Raw genomic sequence first — 23,480 nt, forward strand, 5'->3', positions numbered from 1 at the left:
CTTTACGACTGCACAAAAATGTTCAACTGTAACACAATCCGCATTAACGAAAACATCACTTTTGCATAGAAATTACTTAAAGCACTTTTTAATCAATTGACGTTCTTTCTTGAATATATGGCAACTCTTTTTCAAACTTATTATTTATCTTTTAAACAAAACAATCCAAATCCATAATTTTTAGAAAACAATTGTTTATCACAATGCGACTCATAATCCACCTTTGTATTCCCATACAAAATGACATGAATCGGTGCATGATTAAGGTCTAGATCATATATACAAGGTGACACAAAAATGTTCATCTAGTTAAAAAAATTATATCCTGGCAAAAGTCATAAAATAGGTCCTATAAATAAATGTCAATTATATAACTTTGACACGACAATGTCATCATCCTTTTTCGAAAGCTAGATGCTATAGTTTGTAAATCACGGTATATATCAACTCTACTTTGATATTTGTTACGTCATCATCATATCGATAAACAACTAAATAAACATTTACAAATCATCATCACCCTTTAAAATTGTATTGTAATTTTTGGAGCTGTAAATTTTCGATTTGACATTTGTAGATATAATTTTATATCTATAGGCATATTTCATGTTTGCAAAAAATCCATAAGAAGTGACAACTTTTGTGTCACCTTGTATTCTTGTATACAAAACCAGAGTGACTAATTATAGCTATCAAGCATCATGCTGATAAAAAAGCAAACAGCCCAAACATACAAAAAAAGATACGTACAGTACACATCGTACACTATTATTATCTTTAGATATCTCTGGTATAACGATGGCGATCGGCTAGACCTTTTGCAAGCCGTAGATAGCTGTAATTTTAATCTTCTCAGTATATGTTAAGATCGCATTCGAGAATGGAGTCTTTTCTGCTAGTAAATTTATTATTTATTTTGTCTTGCTGCGGTTTCGGTCTTGTTTCTGGCCAAAATCGACCCAATTGGCCGCCAATTGTCGAAACAAACTTGGGAACAATCCGGGGATTTATTATGAGAACCGATAAGGGATCTCCGTTTATAGCATTTCGAGGCATTCGATATGCTGAAGCCCCGATTGGTGAGAAACGATTTAAGGCTCCGATTGCCATAAAATCCTGGGCTGGTGAACTTGACGCAACGCAAGACGGCTTTATGTGTCCTCAAACAGGAAAACCTGCCCATCTAATCTCTGAAGATTGCCTCTTTTTGAACGTCTATTCGAAGAACACAACAACAACTGTCAATCGACCTGTAATTGTTTATTTACATGGTGGAGCAAATGTGTATGGTGGGAGTCATAGTCTAGAAGCAGGACCTGAATATCTTATGGAAAGCGACATTGTTTTGGTTACGATGAATTTCCGTTTGGGAGCTTTCGGATATCTAAGCACACGCACCAAAGAAGCCCCTGGAAACTTTGGTTATTTGGATCAGTTGATGGCATTGCAATGGGTTCATGACCACATTTCCAGATTCGGAGGCAATCCCCATTCTGTGACGATAATTGGAATGAGTGCAGGAGCAATGGCTGTCACTCTACATATGGCTTCACCACTCTCCCAAGGCCTCTTTCACAGAGCTGTTGCAATGAGTGGATCAGCAACAAGTGAACATCTAATAGACAATTTATACTGGGCTCAAAAACTAGCCCATCAGACCTCATGCCCTCGATTCAATGCTGTCGATATGCTTGAATGCCTTCGGAAGCTGCCATGGGAACAAATTGTTAGTGTTTGTGACTCTTGGCAATTCTATAATTTGTTAGACATGAAATGGAACTATGAAGTCGATGGATATTTTTTGAAAAAAAGACCAGCTGAATTATTTGCTGAGGGAAACTTTAGCAAGATTCCTATTTTAACAGGGATAACAAAGGATGAATTCACTTTTATGATTTCTAGTAAGTTTCCTTAAACTTCTTTTCTTTTCCGTAGGACATTTCGATTGTCTGAAATATTTGTTTTTATAGGTCAAGAAAATAATACTGGATTTTTAAACGATGTGAGTTTGAACTTCGAAAAATATGCACAGGAATTCTTTATGCACAACTTCACTGACAACAATCCAAAAGCTAAGAAAGCTGAAAAGGTTAGGAATTTCTATTTGGGAAACAAAACTATTGCCGAGCAAAACTTATCGAATTTTGGTGAAATCTTTTCCGACACATTGATTAGCCATGGTGTTCATCGATTGGTTGAATTGGCACGGAAATGGGTTGATGTTTACTATTATCGTTTCGATTTCCAGGGGAACTCTGGAGCATATACAAATTGGCAAGGAAAACCTCGAGGTATAGGGTTTTGTAATTTATTTGTTAAAGATTTAATAAAATGCATACATTTTTTATTCTAAAAGGTGTCAACCATGGTGATGATCTCCAATACTTCATGAAAAGGCAAAAGTTGAAAAGGCATATAAATCAAAATGACTCTGAATGGTTCATGGTGGAAAGGATGGTTGGACTTGTGTCTTCTTTTGCAGAAGATGGGTAAGTAACTCTCACAAAGTGAAAAATATAAGTCCTCGTTTTCCAGAACCCTCACACGAAGATTATGGGGGAAGAGATATCTAAACGGTTACTAAATTCTCAAATTATTAACAAAATTCTTCATTTTATAGATCACCTCAAAACATCGATGGAATTAAATGGTTGCCTTCAAATAAATTTGCAGTGAATACAATGTATATTGATGAAAAAGTGACGTTAGGCAGCGAACCATACGCAGACAGGTTTCATCTATGGGATACCCTTTATCCTTTAAGCAAAAGTGGAAATAGTGCTTTAAGTTCTGGAATTTCTTTGATGGTAGCTTTAATTTTTCTATGTCAATTTTTTTAGGTGAAATGTTTTGAGAATAAAAGTTTTTATATGTTTTTTACGGAAATATTATTGTTAAATTTACATGCATGTAATTTCACACGGAAATTTTAATAGCTTAAATGGCAGATAGTTTGACGTTTATTTCCCTTTCATTTGACAGCAATTGGAATTGGAATTTTTCAGAAAATGGAAGTAAGTTATCTACATTTCTAGAAAACTTTTTAGTTTTGCGTTCAAACGTTCAATCAAAAGGCAAGAACTTCCTTTTAATCGGAGCTACAAATTAAATTTTGTTTTTAATTAATCAATTCGAAACAATTTGACCTTAATGACATTTATCCATTTTCTCGGCGCGTATCTGCAAAAATTGTAACCGAGCTGAATACGGTCAGTTTATGAAATTCTTTAGCAAAACTAATTTTAAAGTATTTGCAGTTTTAAGTCTCTCAGAAATTAGATTAAATGTCAACGAAAATGCGGTTGGAATGCGACCCACACTGATAACTTCCCATCCCGTCTGTCGATTTGTTTTCTTAAAAGTTTGCAGGTTTTCGTGTTTTGTTAAAAAAGGTGTCAGTTGAATTATTCTTAAAAATATAAAAATTACCAACAATATTTTGCATATGATGAAATAGTTTGATTTCGAAATATACAGCTGTGGACATCCACTTTATCAAGTGTGGCTAGAATAGCGGTATCCAAAACTCTGTAATGCAAGCGTTATTAGATAATTGTTTGAAAAAGCATCATTTGTGCATAAGTCTTTGCAAAGTACACAATAAAATCAAGGAAGAGTGTAAAAAGTGTTCGTTTCAACTGGTCAACTAATTAAAAAACATTTAAATTACATTAAATTTGTTAAATAAAAATAATCTTTTTATTTTGCATTGGTAAGTAGAAAATTCTGAATTGTCTGCAAACATTTTTAAAGAATAAATTTTAAATTTTGGAGGTTATTGCAATGGAAAAATTAAAGAGCTGTGATCCTCCAACAAGCATAGCGATTCTTGCGCTTTGGAAGCTTAAAATGGTCTATAGAGCAATTGCATCTCAAATGAACTGTTCTGTAAAGAAAGTTTTTAATACAATTAAGCATTTTCAAAACTTCGGGACTGCTGAAAATTTACAACGCCAACTCTCGGTTGCATTCGATGTCCCGATAGGGCCACTCACAATCAGCAACGTAGTTTTAGAGTAGAGTTCGCAAGATGACACGACAACTGGACAACAAGAGAATGGAAGTACATAGTGTGGAGTGACCAAACTAAAATAAATGATCGGCCAAGATGGTGCACGTTTTGTCCGAAGGCCAAAAGGAACAGCGTTCATACGTCTTGCCAATAATTAAGCATGAAGGCGGTTTGCTTAACGTTTGGGGTTGTTTCTCGTGGTGTGGAGTTGGCTCAATCCATCGAATCGATGGAACGCTGACAGCCGTTAAATACATTGACATTCTTAAGGAACGATTAGTGGATTGGGCCGATGGAAGCATGCCAGTGATATGGATGTTTCAGCAAGACAACGAATCCAAGCACACTGCTGGAATTACGAACCAGTTCTTTAGGGAACAATCGATAACAGTTCTGGAATGGGCATCATCAAGTGCAGAATTCAATCTGATAGAGCATCTTGGGGCAGATGTTAAAAGAGCTGTTGCTTTAAAAAATAACTCCAACAATGACTTTCTTTCGAAGGTATTAAAGATAATAATAAGCTGCTTGGAAGGCTTAACCCGTAGAGCAGTGCAGGCGGCTTATTTCATCAATGGAACGAAGATGTCGGGAAGTTTTGAAGCAAAAATGTTTCGCAACAAGGTACTAAAGATAAATATAAGGTAAATGATATTATAAAATTATAAATTTTTTAATAAGATATGATTTTTCTCTTTGTTTCTAATTAGTTGTCCACCAATAAACGCTGTGTTTTTCCCAGAAACCGCCATATGAAATAAATGTTATGTTTGGGAAACATTGTTTTAAGTTTAAAAAATATATTTAGAAAAACAAGTATTTTTGCACAAAAAAGAAAACAAAAAAAAAATACAGATACTTCTTTAGAAGTAAATTCAATTTGTGTTTCTAATTAGTTGTCCACAGCTGTATGTTTGCTAACGAGATTTTTAGTCGAAAACCAATTTTTACCAATTTTAGTAATATTTGTTAAAAATTTCTTATATAAACAAACACAAATTAGATGAATTAATTTGAAGTAAATATCTTCTATTGCTCACGAGATATCAAGAACGAACATCAATTTTTTTATGAAAAAATGTACTGTTGGATTTTTATAAAAAAATTACTAAACGTCGAAACCAATATTTTCTGTGAGATAAAATAAATTTGATGCCAATATGTTTAATTTTTGAAAAGATATTTTAGTGTAAAATCAATGTTTAATTAAATTTAGTAATCCTTTTTTAAGGTTTTATAAAAACTGTCAATTCCATTTTTCTCAAAATTGTATCGACTGTGGAAAACAATATTTTTTTATAAAATGAAATTAATTTCAAGGCTATATCTCAAATTTTTTTAAAAGATATTTGAGTCGAAAATAAATTTTTACGAGCTTTTAGTAATGCTTTTTTAGGCTTTTATTTTTTGTTTAAAAACTGTCAATTCGATTTTTCTCAAAATTCAATAGAATGTTAAAAGCCAATATCTCTAATTGTTGGAAAGATGTTTGAGTCGAAAATCAATTTTTACTACCATTTATTAATTTTTTTAACTATCGATTCGATTTTTCTCAAAATGTCAAAAACGTTATTCTTCGTTGCACAAAATTGTTTTGGAGATTAAAATTATTTTCTGTTCATAGCATTTTCGACGTGACAAATATTTTTTTCCCTTTTTTTTTTTTGATTAAAAAAAACCATTAATTGGATTTTTTTCCAAAACCATATTTGTTTGGTATTGCGTTACAATTTATAATATAAAATTTAATTCAAGTCTCTAGATTTTTTGGTTCGTGAGATATTTTAAGTTAACCAAAATGTAACCTTTTTTAAATTGATATGGTAAAAAAACATCCACGCAATTTCTTCGAGAGTCCTTTCTGAGAAATGTCAAAACTATCAATTCGACAAATCGAATCGATTACAATAACTTCTTATGAGAAGTTAATAATTATGATTGACACCTAAATCAAAAATTTAAAATAACTAAATTTAAACTACATGGACGTTGAAAGAATAATATGAATGATTTTTGTTTTTAACCTGTCAAAGCAAAAATTTGTTTTGCATTGGATAAAAAAAATTGATTTATTTTTGATCTTAAATTGAAAAACTGAAATTTTTAAAAGATCTTACTAGAACCAATACCAATAAAATCTATGTGATGTTACTGACAAAATTCAACACCAACGCAATGAACATAAATACTCATTTTTTAATCGATTCAATCAAAAGTCAAATCAGACATTTCTAGACTTTTGCTGTTTAACGCTCAAATGTATCCGAAACCCAATTAGACAAAGTAAACAAAGTACTGAATTAAAACCAATAAATTCTTTCTGGCAAGCAAAAGTCCAAAATATCAAATCTAAATTTAAACTGACCTTATAATAAAAATCCAGTTTAAGAAGTAAAACTATTATTAAAACGTCAGAAAGCATTTTATATGTTCTTGATTTCATAACCTTTCTGTTTATAGGTGATATAAATGTTAATTTTAAATCAAATAATTCTTAATAATGACCGAAAATCTCTATAATAAATGCAAAAAAGATAATGTGCATTCAACTTAGTTGCCAATACGTGTTACTCAGATTAATTTGTGTTTTAATTTTGATATAAAAAACTACACGATATTGATTATACCTTTAAAGAATATTGTAGGTATATTTAAATATAATGTTTGTTTTTAATTTTGCGTTTTAAAATAAAGGGTGTACAATTTTCGTTTGTTGTCTTTTAAAAGTTTTTAAGTTTCCTACATTTGTAGGAATTGACATCGAAATGAACCACAATCTGTCAAATTCAATCAATACATTTTATTAATTTCATTATAAAGTGTAACATCTAGAAATCAGACATTAGTATTTTCAAGAGATTTATGTCCCTTTTCGAACTTACAAAAAGCCAATTTTCTCTGTCAATTTGACATATGCTATTTTTAATTTGAAGTATAACTGGCACTAGTTTCACTGACAGCTAAAAATTACAAACAGAACAAACAAAAATTCAATTTCATATAAATAGAAATTAAAATGAACAAATGTAAAATCACATCAATAAATAATCATGAATGTCAATTTGACAAAAAACCTTTTCACACAACAGGTTACATGGAACTTGTCAAATAATAAATAAATCAGAGAGTAATAAAGTTCAGCTTTCCATTGAATTAAGAAACATGATCATCTTTCATTTTGACATAAGTAAACTTGAATTAATATTCAAGTCAAGTTGCCTTGACTTGCTAGAAGCTTGCTTGGAAAATAAATACAGACAAATAAATTATTTTGAGTAGGTAAATCAACTGTCAGCTGCCAGATGTCACAGCACAAATAATTATCATTTAATGACTGTCAAGATCAACCGGTTTGATAGTTGATGACCTAGGGGTCGGTTATAGCTATCAGTAAAATCCGTCAGTAAAAATTCAAAAGGACGAATCTGAAATGTTTTATTGATGACCGTTTATGGAGTTGAATGACCTCGAAGATAATTACATTTGACAATTGGATATTAAGACAATTACCTGTCACCTTAACCAATTTCACATCCTGTCGAAAACACCCTTTATATTTTTTTGTGTTGTCTAACTTCTGTTATAAACAAAATCTAAATTATATATTCTTTTATAATACACTTACTATAAACTTGTCCGGGAATGAAATACAAGTGTTTTGTTGTGAGGATATTATTTAACTGCTAAAGTTAAAACTAGTGTTTATAAAATAACAGCGCGAGCCACAGTATTTCGGAAAAAAATGACTAATTTGTTAAAAATATTTGTCCTGCTATTATTTTTGGAACTTTTATCTGCACAAATTTCAACACTGGTGGAAACTCATTTGGGCAAAATTCGTGGTTCTCTAATGAAAACAGAAAAAGGTTCCGATTTCATAGGATTTCGAGGAATAAAATATGCTGAACCTCCGATTGGTGAAAACCGTTTTAAACCCCCCATTGCTATAAAACCGTGGTCTGGTGAACTAAATGCCACTACTGATGGCTTTATGTGTCCCCAAGTGGGAAAACCTATGCATCTTCTCTCAGAAGATTGCCTCGTTATCAATGTTTATACGAAGCACTCCAATAAAAATCAATCAGTTGTAGTTTTCATACATGGTGGAGCAAATATCTATGGAAATAGTCATAGTGAACATGGAGCTGGGCCTGAGTTCCTCATGGAAAATGATATTGTTTTTGTGACAATGAATTACCGTTTGGGACCATTTGGTTTTCTAACAACTCGAACAAAAGAAGCCCCGGGAAACTATGGCTATTTGGATCAAGTAATGGCATTAGAGTGGGTTCACGATCATATATCGAAATTCGGAGGAAATCCAAGATCGGTTACAATATTCGGAATAAGTTCAGGATCAATTTATGTAAGTCTCCATTTGGTGTCGCCACGTTCGCAAGGTTTATTTCATAAGGCAATTATTATGAGTGGATCAGCAACGGCGGATTATGAGTTCGATAATTTACATTGGGGCCGAAAGCTAGCTCGTGAGTTGGCATGCCCGATTTACAATCCCCCCGATGTCTTAGATTGCTTGAGAAAATTACCATGGACGACGATTGTCAGTGTTGCTAGTTCGTGGGATTTCTTTAATATGACAGATATGAAATGGAGCTATCAAATTGATGGACATTTTTTGACAAAGCCTCCTACTGTTACATTTGCCGAGGGAAATTTCAGCAAAATCCCAATTTTAACAGGGCTAACCAAAGATGAGTACACTTTTATGTTTAATAGTGAGTTTTTAACAAACAAAAAAAGAAGTCTTTAAACACTCTCAATCTTTTTGTTTTTAGTTCACGAAAATAACTCGGGGCTATTGAATGATATTACTTTGAATTTCGCAAAATATGCTCCAAAGTTTTTTGTTCATAATTTCGATGATCCAAAAATTGATAAAACTAAAATCGTTCAATCGTTTTATTTAGGAAATCAATCTCTTGCGAAGCAGAAATTATCAAACTTTGGTAAAATTTTTTCTGACTCAATGGCCAATTACAGTATTAATAGGTTGGTGCAGCTAGCTCGAAAGTTTGTCGATGTTTATTATTATCGTTTCGACTACTTGGGTAGATTTGGAGTTTTTGAAAACTGGGAAGGTAAACCACTGGGTAAGGTTGATTTGTTATTTTTTAATTAATAAGAGTTTTCAACTAATAGAAATAATAATATGGTATTTTTCAACAGGAGTGAATCATGCTGATGATCTTCAATATATTATCAAGAGAAGAATGTTAAGAAAAACAATTAATCCAAACGATCCCGAGTGGTTTATGGTAACACGTATGGTGAAAGTTATAACAACATTTGCTGAAACTGGGTAAATATGATTTCTTTCGTTTTCTTGTTTTTTAATAACAAGAATATTTCCAGTTCACCGGAGTTAGACGGAGTGAAATGGCTGCCTTCTAATAAGACTGCCGTAAATACCATGTATATTGGAAGAAAGGTAAAGTTAGGTTTTGAACCTTTAAAGGAACGATTACAACTTTGGGACAAACTATTTCCAGTGGAAATAAGTAGCGCACCAGCAGAGCAGGGACCAATAATTTAAAATTTTTATGTGGGTTAATTTTTCTCATGAATTATATCCTTTGCATTTATAAATCAATAAGATGGTAATACATTTTTGAAGGAAAAAAGTTAGAAAAAAAGATTCACAGACTCTTCAATTTGATATAGTCATATAGCTTTATAGCAATTACAGTGTAGACAAGAGGACGTAATTAAAATATGGAAAATTTATCAGCCACATGGGTTAAAGTTAGGACTTCGAATTATATAACCTTATAGTATTATAGCAACTCTATGTCAAGTTTTGCATTCGTAAATAATTTCGAACTCCAGATTTTAATTTTTAAAATATGCCATAACGATGGTAGAGAAGTCGAAAACAGTTGGTACCCGATTCTGTCCGTCTGTTTGTCGTCGTTTGATCAAAAACCGAAAATTTGAATTTTCCCAAAAACGAACATTCTTTGAACAGAAAATAAAATGTGTGTTGTACGAGAGAGGTACCCCCCCCCCCCCCCAATATAACTGTTATATTATTTTTAAATTTTCTCAGGAAGTCATAAACCGAGTTCAATATTTTGTATTGTGTAAATAAATAATAAATAATAATTGATGACCAAAAATTGTCAAACTTTTTGTTTTATTTTTCTTTTACAATTCGATATCTCGAATATTGGTCAACATTTTCTTACGAAAATCAAATATAAATTGAATATTATTGTATTGTATACTAAAAATATTTTTAAACAAAAATAGAAAATTTGTATAAGTACAAATTAATTAAAAAAAGAAACGCTGTTACGATTTTTAAAAAGGTTTTTTTTTGAAAAATAATTGTTATTAAAATTTTGAAGACAAACTTATTTTGGAGGTATATTTTAAAATATTAAATTATAGTTACAATTTTGAACAGACTCTTTGGATACCGGAGCAAGTTTGTGCGATCCAGTCGTGCATTAATTTGAGTGCATAAAGCGTTATTTTCATTCCCTTGAAGTCTGCATTCTTTTGATGTCTTTTAATTTTTTTTGAGTCCTTACACTTTCATCTAATTACTTCATTATATTTTATTCTATTTAACTTTTTTAATTTGTTTTATATGGATTTAAAAATTCAAATGACTTCAAGTGAGTAAAAAGACTTCAACCGAATGCAAAAAATAATCATTTCCGAAGCATCGAAATATTTCACAAGAATGCGAAGACTTAAAGTACCTAATTAAAAACTGTAAGACTGCTAAAGAATGCTAAAAAATTAAATCTTAAAAAAACATGTATTGCAATCTATTCAAGGTCAAATGATTATAGCTGCGTTTCAATGAATGCAATCTTTAAATTGAAGTCACAAAAGGTTGCATTCCTAAAATATTCGAACATTTGTGACTGTATTACCTCGAAAACTTCACCGATTCCAACTTTTAGTTTATGACATAAAACATATAAATAGCTTTAAAAAATATATGTGTGTTACAGTCTAAGCTGGGGCCTATTTCACCAAACAATTTTGCCAAAAAATGATACCATGAAAAGTAAAGTGCAAAGTGTTTCACAAAATTTGCATAAGTGAAAAAAGTTTTCACTATTCAATTTTTCAGGTTTTATTTTGAAAGTTAAAAGTAAAAGTGTTTCACCAGTTTAAAATACAATGCTTGTTGCGTTTATAGATGCAACACCGTGATATTGAGCTCCATTTCCAGCTCAATGTAGTGTACACAAAAATTGTTACAAGAGATTCAAACACATATTCCTCTGACTATTGAATTGTAGTTTATTTCCAATTTTAGACAACACAAATTCGATGGTATTTTCCATTATTCAAAAACTCTCTTTTGTCGAAAAATCATTTCCGACATCGAAGTTAATTCTTAGTTTCACTAATCTTTGGTTACTATTTGTAACTTCTTCCGTTTATTTACAACAGCTTTTCAAAAGAATTTTTATTGGCTATAAATTGTCAAATTCCATTGTCTTTAAAATTAAACATTTTTGAAATTGGCATACACAAATTAACGCTTTCAGCCTGAAATTCAAAATTCATGTTCTTTGGTAAATTCGCCAAAATTAAAAAAAAATAACTTTGTCCATTGTCTTATTAATTATTATTTTCTTCTTCATTTTAAAAACGGTTCTAAGGAAGTTATTGTAATGGGTCCGATTTTTCAAATTGAAAATTTTGACATTTCGCGACGTTTCAAGGAAAGATGTCTGTGCGTGCGTGTGCACGTACGTTCATACGTCCGTACGTTCGCGACGTTTTTTCGTTGTCTATAGCTCAAGAACCAGAAGAGATATCGTCTTCAAATAAATTTGTTATACAGATAATAAGGCAGAAAGGGCTCTCAAGAAAATTGCGTGGGCGGTTTTTTACCATAAAAAAGATGAACGTTTTGGTTAACTCTTAATAACTTACGAACCAAAAACGCAAGAGACTTGAATTAAATTGTATATAATATATTGTAACGTATACCAAACAAGTATATTTTTTGAAAAACAATCCAATTAACGCTTTTTTATAAACCAAAACAAACTGAAAAAATTGTCAACTCCAAAATTTTACGAATACAAAATAATTTTATCTCCATACAAATTTTCTGCAACGAAAAATAAAGTTTTTAACATCTGGTAAAATTTTGAGGAAAATCGAAATTACAGTTTTTTTATAAAAAATAAAAACTTGAAAGAAAATTTTACAAAAGTTGGTAAAACTTGATTTTCGACTCAAATATCTTTTCAAATCTTTAAGATCATGGCTTTCAGCAAATTTTAACTTACAAAAAATGTTTTCAACATTCAGAAAATTTTTGAGAAAAATCAAATTGTGAGTTTTTTTTACAAAAATTAAAAACCTAAACAAAAAAATTAATGAAAATTGATTTTTGACTTAAATATCTTTTCAAAACTTTGAGATATTGGCTTTAAACTACTTTTATCTTTTAAAAAATATTGTTTTCGACACTCAGTAAAATTCCGAGGAAAATCGAATTGGCAGTTTTATTACAGAAAATAAAAATCTAACAAAAAAAAAAACAATACTTAAACTTGATAAAAATTTTCTTACGGCTCAAAAAGCTTTTAAAAATTAAAAATATTGTCTAATAACTCTTTTTATTTTACAGAAAATATTGTTATCGATATTTAGTAGTTTTTTTTTCTAGAAATCCAACAGTCCGGTTTTTCATGAAAAATTAAATCTACCAAAAATAGAACGCAAATTTGGTAAAAATTAATATTCGGTTCTTGATATCTCTCAAATTAATTTCATTCATCGAATTTGTAAAAATTTAAGAAATGCTACTAAATTTGGTAAAAATTGGTTTTCGACTTAAAATTTATTTAACAAAACTAGATTTTCAAACTAAAATATTTCTTTATATGAAAAATATTGTGGGTAATTTTCAAATTTTTAACAACTTTTTTAACCCAACACAAAAACCTACAAACTTTTAAGCAAGACAAATAGACAGACGGGGTGTGGGTCGCATCCTAGCCTCTTTTTTTAAATTAGTTTTTGACAACTTTTCTTTTATTTGAAAAGAACATTTCTCTTTGCATATTACTAAAAAGCTTTTCAAAATTCTTGATAAAATTTACAATATTTATTGTTTGGTGAAACAAGAAAACAAATACTTTGCAAAAACTTTTCACTTTTCAGAAAAGACAGCATTTTTCAAATTTGGATTTGGTAAAACGTTTTTGGCAAAGACGGAAACTTTTCAATTCAATAATTTCCTCTTTGCAAATGTGCATTTGGTTAAATATATTTTGCAAAGTAAAAGTGCAAAGTTTCAAAATGAAAAGTATTGGGTAAAACAGAGCCATTGTGTTACTAAAAAGCAGCCTGATATGAAAGACGTCATTAAATAACATCGTCAAATAGCAGATTGAATCACAGAGATTATATCGAATTCTATATTTATTTTACAATTGTTCGAAATCCTGATTACACGTCAGCAGCGTCATTTTGTTCAAAATACACAAACCATAACAATACTGTATAGCCCATCATTTCATCTTTTCTTTTTACTTTTAATTTTGAGTTTAAGTTTGAAAATACACGTCTTTATTCCCAAAATTTTCACCTATCTTCGTAGGTTTACACGCTTTATTACTCATTTCACCAATTTTAGAACAACTCAAGCACATCATCGTCTCCTAAAATTTTGTTTCTCGCATATTAGAAAACTTTATCCTAAGATTTTGTTTCTAGCAATTCATACCTTCCTTCCTGTATATCTTTATTGTGCCTACATTTGGAAAGGGTGTTTTTTTGAGGTATACAAATTTGAAATGGGATAAAACGAAGATAATTTTATTTACTTCATTGGAAAGATAATCTTCGGGCATAATAATTTAAATAGGATTTCTGGAGTATGACCCTCGGGGCTGACTCAGATGAAGGCTAATTTGGACGTTCGGAAATAACGCTAAGAATGCTGTCCTACTCGTATAAGTAGTCAATCGTTTCGGGCTTCTCAACGTAGACTTCACATATCTCCACAGAAAATATTGAAACCAAGTTAAATAACACTATCTTGGAGGTCAATTTATGGTTCCGTTACGTGAATGTTTCTTTCAATAATTACAATGGTGGCACGAGCTATGTGACATCTTGCACCGCTCCGTCTTGTTGAAACCACAGCTCCTGCACATCATGTTCAAGTGCCGAACAAAGCTTATAATAAATCACTTAGCAATTGCCAAATCGCTGCCAGTCAAAATAGTGTTGCCAACTTAAAGGTCTACACCTGAAAACGACACCCGTTACATTGTGTGAATATTCTCTGCAATTTTCTGTGCATCACATAGAATAATAATAATAATTATAATTATCACTTGTAAAACTTTGTCAATTTCCATAAAGCCATTCATACTTCCGTTTCGCTTCCTGCTACAAAGATGTGTTGGCAGTGATGCGATAATGGTTAGATTGTGGTAGGAAGACAACTTCAATGATGTAAATATTCTTCAACCTTAAAATGGTCGTCCTTCGATGGTGTAGTTAGGCACATCCCATATTGTCAGCACCATCAAGTTATTGTGCAATTAAACTTTCTACTTAAACAAATCTCCTTAAACAAATTTTTCTAGAAAATATTACGTGACGTTTTTGGGGGAAAACATGCAATCAAAATATCATAAAGAAAAACTAAGCCCCATTTTCTGATTCGGAACATAATAACAACAAAATAAACTCTATGTCATACTTAAATTCATGTTAGTTGCACAAAAAAGTTTATATTTATCGTAGAGAGAGTTTTTGAATTATTTCAATTTAAACAAACTTTAAGTCAGCTTACGAAAATGTCAAATTATTGTGGGTTCTGATGTGGTTTTGTGCATGGAGCATGTTTTACGGTTTTGTATTTATCAAAAATTTATAAAATAAATAAAGTACAAAATGAGCACAAATAAATAAATGAAATTATAAAAACATTTTTTTTTAAGATTCAAAAAGCTTTTTCGATTCGATTATAATTATAGAATGATTTTTTGAGCCATTATATATTTGGTCTGTTGAATTTCTTGGATTGAGGAATGATGTCTTCAAATATAATTATTGGAGAAAGGCGGAATTTACTGATTTGTGAAAATAACTACAAATACATCTTTTGGTTCAGTTCACAATTGTTAATATTTGTTTTTAAAAATATATATTTCCAAAAGTTGTTGCATAGTTGTTCTTATTGTTTAATATAGTCTAATGAGTCGAAGAAACGCAAAGGTTGTTCTAACCTCATCCCGGTGGCACAAATCGTCCTAATGTTTAATGTTGACATCAAGAATCCGCGATTGATCCTGATGCTGCATTATACGTTCGAGAAGTCACGTAACTCTTTTTGATTAAATGTCTTGGTGTTAAGAAGTCATTATCCATGTCCATATGTGAACGTGTGACATTTCCTTATGGAAAAGTTGTGTGTGATTAACTCGTTGCAAACCCCTTGAAATAACTTTTCCTACTTGGGAAAAAATTCCCTTCAGGTTTAGTTTAACTTTCGAATCAATCTCGTATTTGAAAAGTAAATCACATTTGGTTTGAGAAATGACAGTTGTAATTTCAGGAAATTTTATATCTTTTTCAAGTTCAGCAATTGCTCTCACAACTATAAAAACTATTTTTAAAAATGTTGGCAAATAAATACAAAAATATAGGATCCGCCATCTAACTTTTTTTTCAACTAGTACTGATTTCCTGAATGGTAACACTTAGCTCATGTCTGATTAAACTGATAATTAGTTTTATCCTTCCACTGTTTGGTGCGGGCCATTTTTCTTCGAAAATGAGCAAGGAGTGGGCTATACAGTTAATGGCGATCTTTATCGGGCCCGTTGAACGACTTTTTGTTCACAAAAATTGAAGAGGAGGATATTGGAAACATTTGGTTTCAACAGGACGGAGCTTCGTGCCACACAGCCAAAGCTACACTCGATGTTTTACCCATTTAAAAAAAAAATGTTTGGCGGACCCTTCATAAGAACCATTTTGAAAATGAAGAAGCAAATAATAATTAATAAGACAATGAACATAGGCATTTATTTTACGTTGATTCATCTCAATTTTACAAATGTAGGATTTTGTAGAAATTTTAATGGAATTTTACAGTTTATAGGAAGATAAGCTGTTGGAAATAAAACGAAGAAGTTACAAATAGTGAACAAAGAGTAGGTAGTGAAACTAAGAATTAACTTCGATGTCGGAAATGATTTTTCGACAAAAGAGAGTTTTCGAATAATGGAAAATACTATCGAATTTGTGTTGTCTAAAATTGGAAATAAACTACAATTCAATAGCCAGAGGAATATGTGTTTGAGTCTCTTGTAACAACTTTTGTGTACAATACATTGAGATGGGAATGGAGCTCAATATCACGGTGTTGCATCTATAAACGCAACAAGCATTGTATTTTAAATTGGTGAAACACAGACATTTTTAGTGTGGCAGCTATCTTTCGTGAAAAAGAAGTGACACCGAAGAGGAGAAAAATAGAAAGAAAGATTTATTGCTTTAGAGAAGACGGATGTGTAAATCCACTAGATTTACCGGACGCAACGTAAGTTATTTTTATTGGAACAACATTTTGACATTTTAGTTTTTAATTAGATTTTAAATGTTCTTTCGTCTTAACAAGGGAGCATTTAGGTATATCTTAAGTTTGATCGAAATTTTAATTCCTCAACAACGTTCTGTAGCAGTTCCAAAGACCTAAAGCTAGCTACCAATCTTAGATTTTTCGCGAAAGGGAGTTTCAAAAAAGGAGTAAGAAACGACTTTAATCTATGACTAAACATCTTGCGGCATTTTTTGTCGACATCGCTTATGTGATCGCTACATCAAAGGTGGTTGCTGATGCACATTCCGAGGATATCGAGATTTTCCGTTTTGTTGATGCAACTCATTGATAGTGGCAAAGAGGGTATGCCTTACTTTAACGATACAAGACAGCATTGGAATGTGAAACAGCTTAGAGTGCTAGTGTTTAGTCAGTTAAAGTGGATGATCACTTTTCGAAGACAATCATCTTTAGTGATGAGGCACATTTTCACTTTGGTAAATTCGTCAATAATCTGAATTTCCGCATTTGGGCGAATGATAATCTAAGAGTGAGGGTCGAAAACTAATGTGACCATAAAGAGTGACTGTTTGGTGCGGTTTATGGGCTGGTGGCATCATCGGGCTGTATTTTTTCGAGGACAGAAATCGGTGTAAATTCAAAAGTTTTTGTTATGAAAACGACTAACATCATACCAAAAAAAAAATTAACTAATGCAACGCACAAGTGAGAAACGAAAAATTAGCGTTTAAGGCTATGTCGGTTTTTGATGTGCCGCTCAACTTGTTGACATCTGTTAATGTCATACGTTTGCGTTATTGATATCACTTTTAAGCAACAAGTGTGCAGAGTCCAAGGTTGGTTAAATTGACACAATCCTCGATACTTTTTTGTTAAGTGTATTAATTTCAGTTGTTTATGTACTTTCTTCTTGTGCCTTTAGACTTTCCTCCATTTTGTTTCCACATTTTGCTGTAATCCTTATTCCTATTTTTATTTTTCGCACTGCAACTTTATATCGGAATAGAATTACTTCCACATCAGTTATTGTTCCCCAGATGTCACAACGAACACGAAACCATAATCAATTCTTTAGTCTCTTTCTCAACTACTCTGTCCTGATATCTCTATCTCTTTTTCTCTTGCGCTCGTCGTGGCTCGGTAGCTGCCGGCTGATGGTCCTAAAGGACTCCCTCAAACAAATCCATATATGAAAATTATGTTATTGTCTGAACGGATACTAGATACAAATAGGATACTCGTATTTTATTTCACCCGTTCTCAGCCCAAAACCTACATAGTACACATTTGCATGTCCTCGAGAAATGCATGTTTCAATGTTTTGGATTAAAAAACCGCAATAATACCCAGAGCCAGAGCCATAGCCAGACCCACCTACAATATGGTGGTGTAGCAATACAGTTATTTGCCATGGCCTGGTCGTATATCCTATTTTCACGACTGAGTGACATTAAGTGCGGATAGCGTGGTTAAGAATCGTGTGGTTGGATCGGAATCGGAATCGGAACTAAAGCATTGGGTCAATGGATGTAATCAGTTGGTCGTTTTGTTGCATACACATACATACACATATTTTTTTTTATTTTGTATTTCAACTAACCGGGTGCGGCGGGCCGGATATAGCACCCGTATTTCCGTTCTAGGATAGTTGTGTTGTGCGGTGGTCTTGGGGATGACCATGGCCGTGGATAGTGGTGGTGGCAGTAACTTGTTGTAAAAACACCATCTATCCAACGAGTTTAAGGCTTTTTTGTATAACGAACTGATGATTATTCTCCGTCCTCCTCTGGTGGTGGTACACCAAAGCGAATTTTAAGCTTGCAGCTCTTAATCATGTAAAATGATAGATAACGCTCTTGGGTTTTCATTTGTTCGCAAAATAATTGTGTTTTCGTTTTCGTTTTCATTTTCGTTTTGAATGAACTTAATTATACCACATATACCCATGTAAATATAAATGATAACATATAGCCTGCAGATTTAAAGCATAAATGAAAGTCCCTAGGTTATTCATCATCATCATCATCTTTGATATTTTAATAAAGAATAATCGTTATTCCGAACTTAAGAATGTGGTATTATTTAAATTCATCCCTCCTTTCAGCCAAAAAAAGGAATTCCAGTTAAAATATAACAGTTTGTTTTTCAACCAATAAAAGACAAAATGGAAAATTCAGTTGACGCCATCTACTGTCATCGTTTAAATAAATAAAATAACATTGTTTATTTTTATTTAAAATACAAACAAACAAAAATAGAGTACAGAAAATATTTTATACAATGTGCAATACTCCATTGTGTCGCAATGGTTTGCTGGTTACTGCATGAATCGATAATAACAATAAATTCATTATTTTCATTTGTTGTGGCAAGGGCTGGCCAAGACAGTCTTATGGAAAAGAATTCAACCGGAAGTACAATTGTAAAACGATAAACGTAAAAACCATTTTTGTTTTAAATTCATAGGTACATTTCTGGCCACATATATTGTTAAATTTTTAATTTATAAGAAAACAACTTTTGTTACTCCCTTTTTTCAGCAATAAATTAAAACTATCTCGGACTCGGAGCTTTTTGACTTCTCTTACCAAGCCTTTAGACGTGATCGTCATAACTCAGACAACTTAAACGCCGCCGTGTTGGTGGGGGGAATTCTTGTCGCTATCAACAGTACTTTCACTTGTTACCTGATGGACGAATTTCGATCAACAGACATCGCAATACTGTGCTTGAAAATGGCAACAGGACATCTATTTATTTTATCAGCATTATATACCTCCAATCACTGGCTCCACTGGCCGCGACCAAAGGTGTGATTAGGTATGGTTTCGATGAAATCATGATGCGTATTTATAAAAAAGATGAAGATACGCTAAACACGCCCCCCACAGAAGCCTCTTCAGCGGAGGGAAGCGATTCATTGGCAACGAAAATGGAGGTCGATGTAACACCAAAAGTGGAACCATCGACATCCACTGCCCCAAATAAGCCATCCGACGTGGAGGCTAAAACTAAAGTCGACAGTAACTCCGACATGGAAACTGAAGACGCCACCTAAGGCATCACCCAGAGTGAGGAAGACCTGCTTAGGTCCTCCTCAGACGAGGAAAACGCCGACAAAACAGTGGTGGAGGTTGATCTGACTAATAGTAGCAATGCTGCGATTAATACAGATTAATCTCCATCACGCCATCATGGCCACAAACAACCTGATACTCCGACTGCATAAGAACAAGGAAGACATCGTCTTAATACAGGAGCCGTGGGTCTCAAACTCCATCATCAGAGGTCTCAGGACTCCTGGCTATAAAATATTATATGCATCGGAGAAAGGTGAACCAAGGTCATGCATGTTAGTAAAAAATGACTTAAACATATTTTTACTCCCCAATTACAGCGACAAGGACACCACCACCGCTGTCCTAACAACAGATAAAGCCACCTACTGGCTCATATCCTCCTACCTTGGCCACGACAGCCCAATTCCAGGAAACACCTTGAGGAAGGCAATTGCGGACGCGCAATCGAAAAAAGTTGGTCTCCTAATTGGTTCAGACGCTAACGCCCATCACACGGTATGGGGTAGCTCTGATATAAATGAGAGAGGTGAGTACTTATTTGATTATTTACTAAGCACTAACCTACTCATAAGTAATATTGGTAATGAACCCACATTTGTAACCAAGAATAGGAAAGAGGTACTTGATATTACACTTACCTCTGACTCGATCCACAATATGATTTCAAACTGGCATGTCTCAAAAGAGAATTCCTTCTCTGACCACAAATACATTCAGTTTGAGCTCAAAGATGTAGCAAATACATCTACGGGATTTCGAAATCACCGGAATACCAACTGGGAGCGTTATAGGGAGGTACTAGCACAACTGCTTAATCATAACCTTCTTAAAAGCTCCTCCAGTAAAGATGAACTAGACCTTTCTGTAAATCATCTCACCGAAGCCTTAAATGAATCAATGAGATCTTCATGCCCTGTAACCATTTTAAAGGGTAAAAAGAAACCTCATTGGTGGCATAAAGAATTAGAACCATTCAGAAAGAGCTGTCGTAAACTCTTCAATAGATCTAAGTACACTAGATCTCCTTCTGACTGGGACTTATACAAACAAGCTCTAAAGCAATATAAAAAAGAATTAAGAAAGAGTAAGAGGTCTTCTTGGAGAAATTTTTGTGGTAAAATAGAAAATACTTCAGAAGCCTCAAGACTCAGGAAAATTCTCTCAAAAAGTCCAACAATACCTAGTGCTTTAAAGACAGAAACAGGCACATGGACTATCACAGATGAAGAATCTCTTAACCTGTTATTAGACACCCACTTTCCAGGTAGTTCTAACATACTCAACGACTTAACATCAGAGTCTCAAGCTTCTACAAGCGATTTAGTTGATCTAATAACGCGGGAAAAACTGCAATGGGCCATAGACAGCTTTGATCCATATAAATCTCCAGGACCAGATGGAATCATTCCGGCCGAACTACAAAAATGCTCAGACATGATTATTCCACCATTGGAAATCATTCTGACAAGCTGTGTAAGGTTGAGATATATTCCCAAAGCCTGGAGAATGGCAAAAGTAGTCTTCATTCCCAAAGCAGGGAAACCCTCACACGTTAACCCTAAAGATCTACGACCAATCAGCCTATCATCCTTCCTTCTTAAAACCTTGGAAAGATTGATTGAAATTTATATCAGACATAATTTAAAACCATGTCTCATTTCCACAGCTCAACATGCTTACTCTAAGGGAAAATCAGTAGAATCAGCACTTCACTCACTGGTACGTACTATTGAACATTCCCTCGAATACAAAGAATATAACCTGGTAGCGTTCCTAGATATTGAAGGAGCTTTCAACAACGTCAGTTACCAGGCGATCACAACAGCAATGGATATGCTGAAATTAGAGAAGTCACTCATAGATCTTATAAGTCTCATGCTCAAAAGCAGGACAATAATTTCTAACATGAGAAGTTTTACTACCACCAGATCGGTGAATCGAGGCACTCCCCAAGGTGGAGTCCTTTCGCCTCTTTTATGGAACATGGTAGTAAACGACTTACTTACAACATTGGAAACAGAAGGTTTCAAGGTGATTGCCTACGCTGATGACGTTGCGATATCCGTATCTGGGAAGCACCCCCAAGTTCTCTCGGAACTCCTACAAAATGCCCTAAACAGGCTAACTAAATGGGCTAATCAATGTGGATTGGACGTCAACCCACACAAAACAGAATTAATACTCTTCTCGAGAAGATATAAAATTCCTCAGATTAGCCCACCAAAGATTAAAGGAATACCATTAAGCTTTTCCGACCAAGCTAAATATTTGGGCCTCATTTTAGACAAAAAACTAAATTGGAAGGCAAATATTGATGAAAGAGTCAAAAAGGCTACTGTAGCGCTTTTTACTTGTAAAAAGGCCATAGGATCAAAATGGGGCTTCTCCCCAAAAATAACCCACTGGCTATACACTTCGGTAATCAGGCCGATACTCATTTATGGAGCCGTCGTATGGTGGACCGCACTGGATAAGATGGTAAATCTAAATAAACTCATTAAAGTCCAGCGGTCAGCAGGTATGTGCATCACAGGAGCACTTCGCACAACACCAACCGCAGCACTGGAAGTGCTTTTAAACCTAACACCACTTGACATCTTCTCTAAAAAGGTGGCTGCCAACTCATGTGTAAGGCTTAGAGCCACCTCTCAATGGACCAGTAACAATACTGGACATACAACCATTCTAGATAATTTCAGATCTATCCCAGATCGCTTAGACTATACCACCCCAAAAATGGTATTTGGTAAAAGATTCCATGTGTCCATCCCTTCAAGATCCTCCTGGGAAGAAGAGGGACCCCTGGAAGACGATGCGGTACACTTCTACACTGACGGTTCAAAGACCGATCACGGAGTTGGAAGTGGTATCTTTTCAGAACAACTGAATCTCAGTCTATCCTATAGACTTCCCAATCAATGTAGTGTATTCCAGGCAGAAGTAATGGCGATAAAAGAAGCACTATCCTGGCTCAAAGAAAACGTTATATCTTGTAAGGATATACGAATCTTCTCGGACAGCCAAGCCGCTCTTAAATCTCTCGCGTCTGTCTCCACAAACTCTCGAACAGTCCACGATTGTCAATCATCTCTGAAGGAGATGACGGAACAGTTTAACATTCACCTCATTTGGGTGCCGGGCCACAGAGACATTCCGGGAAATTGCAAAGCCGATGAGCTCGCCAAAAACGGAACACTTCTGCCTTATGTTAGACAAAAACATAACATAGGAACACCACTTGCTACATGCAAATATCTTCTCAAGCAATATGCTTTAGAAACAACAAATACTAGATGGTCACAAAGTACCACCTGCCTGGCAACTAAGCAAATATGGCCAAGTATTGACTTAAAACGGTCAAAAGGCTTGATATCACTAAGCAGACAAAGTATAAGCTCTACAATTGGAGTAATAACGGGACACTGCCTCATAGGTAGACATGCTCTGAGGCTAGGGGTCTACACAAATGACTTCTGTAGAAGCTGCATGGACGAGGAGGAAGAGGAAACAGTCCAACACCTTCTATGTACATGTCCAGCACTCTCCATTAGAAGGAATTACTTTCTCGGTAATCCCTTCTTCGATAATACCAGTGAACTGGCAAATATTGACACAAAACGTCTCTCTAACTTTATTAAAAGCACAAAATGGTTTGTTTAAATTCATTACTCCCATGAGTAACCTCATTAGTGGTATCACAATGGACCCTTGAGGTCTACGTGTGTCAATGATATCTAGACAGCCACTCTAACCTAACCTAACCTATATACCTCCAAGCTCCAAGAATGAGGTTTATGAAAAA

The 23,480-nt window shown here is 33.6% G+C and overlaps 3 protein-coding genes across 3 annotated transcripts in view; 2 read left to right on the forward strand and 1 right to left on the reverse strand.

The window, feature by feature from the left end:
• LOC129939096 (inactive dipeptidyl peptidase 10) overlaps positions 1 to 23,480 on the reverse strand; it is a 284,572-nt gene that overhangs the window by 246,450 nt on the left and 14,642 nt on the right. The gene's annotated exons all lie outside the window — the stretch shown is intronic.
• LOC129939099 (esterase E4-like) lies at positions 842 to 2,875 on the forward strand. The gene is made up of 4 exons (XM_056046972.1): positions 842 to 1,901; positions 1,971 to 2,291; positions 2,357 to 2,489; positions 2,621 to 2,875. Exons 1-4 carry the CDS (start codon positions 860 to 862, stop codon positions 2,838 to 2,840), a joined length of 1,716 nt encoding a protein of 571 aa, XP_055902947.1. The 5' UTR covers positions 842 to 859; the 3' UTR covers positions 2,841 to 2,875.
• On the forward strand, positions 7,640 to 10,051 carry LOC129939100 (esterase FE4-like). The gene is made up of 4 exons (XM_056046973.1): positions 7,640 to 8,748; positions 8,809 to 9,123; positions 9,200 to 9,332; positions 9,386 to 10,051. The coding sequence occupies exons 1-4, from the start codon at positions 7,755 to 7,757 to the stop codon at positions 9,564 to 9,566; spliced, it is 1,623 nt and encodes a 540-aa protein (XP_055902948.1). The 5' UTR covers positions 7,640 to 7,754; the 3' UTR covers positions 9,567 to 10,051.

The sequence above is a fragment of the Eupeodes corollae genome, chromosome 1, assembly GCF_945859685.1.
Source record: "Eupeodes corollae chromosome 1, idEupCoro1.1, whole genome shotgun sequence".
NCBI classification, from domain to species: Eukaryota; Metazoa; Arthropoda; class Insecta; order Diptera; family Syrphidae; genus Eupeodes; species Eupeodes corollae.

What these genes read in the sequence shown, in the direction of transcription:
- LOC129939099 (XM_056046972.1), top strand. Translation starts at nt 860, where the DNA reads ATGTTAAGATCGCATTCGAGAATGGAGTCTTTTCTGCTAGTAAATTTA. An exon ending in ATTCACTTTTATGATTTCTA is followed by an intron (nt 1,902 to 1,970) that starts GTAAGTTTCCTT and finishes TTGTTTTTATAG; the next exon opens with GTCAAGAAAATAATACTGGA. An exon ending in TCTTCTTTTGCAGAAGATGG is followed by an intron (nt 2,490 to 2,620) that starts GTAAGTAACTCT and finishes TTCATTTTATAG; the next exon opens with ATCACCTCAAAACATCGATG.
- LOC129939100 (XM_056046973.1), top strand. Translation starts at nt 7,755, where the DNA reads ATGACTAATTTGTTAAAAATATTTGTCCTGCTATTATTTTTGGAACTT. An exon ending in CTGGGAAGGTAAACCACTGG is followed by an intron (nt 9,124 to 9,199) that starts GTAAGGTTGATT and finishes ATTTTTCAACAG; the next exon opens with GAGTGAATCATGCTGATGAT. An exon ending in ACAACATTTGCTGAAACTGG is followed by an intron (nt 9,333 to 9,385) that starts GTAAATATGATT and finishes GAATATTTCCAG; the next exon opens with TTCACCGGAGTTAGACGGAG.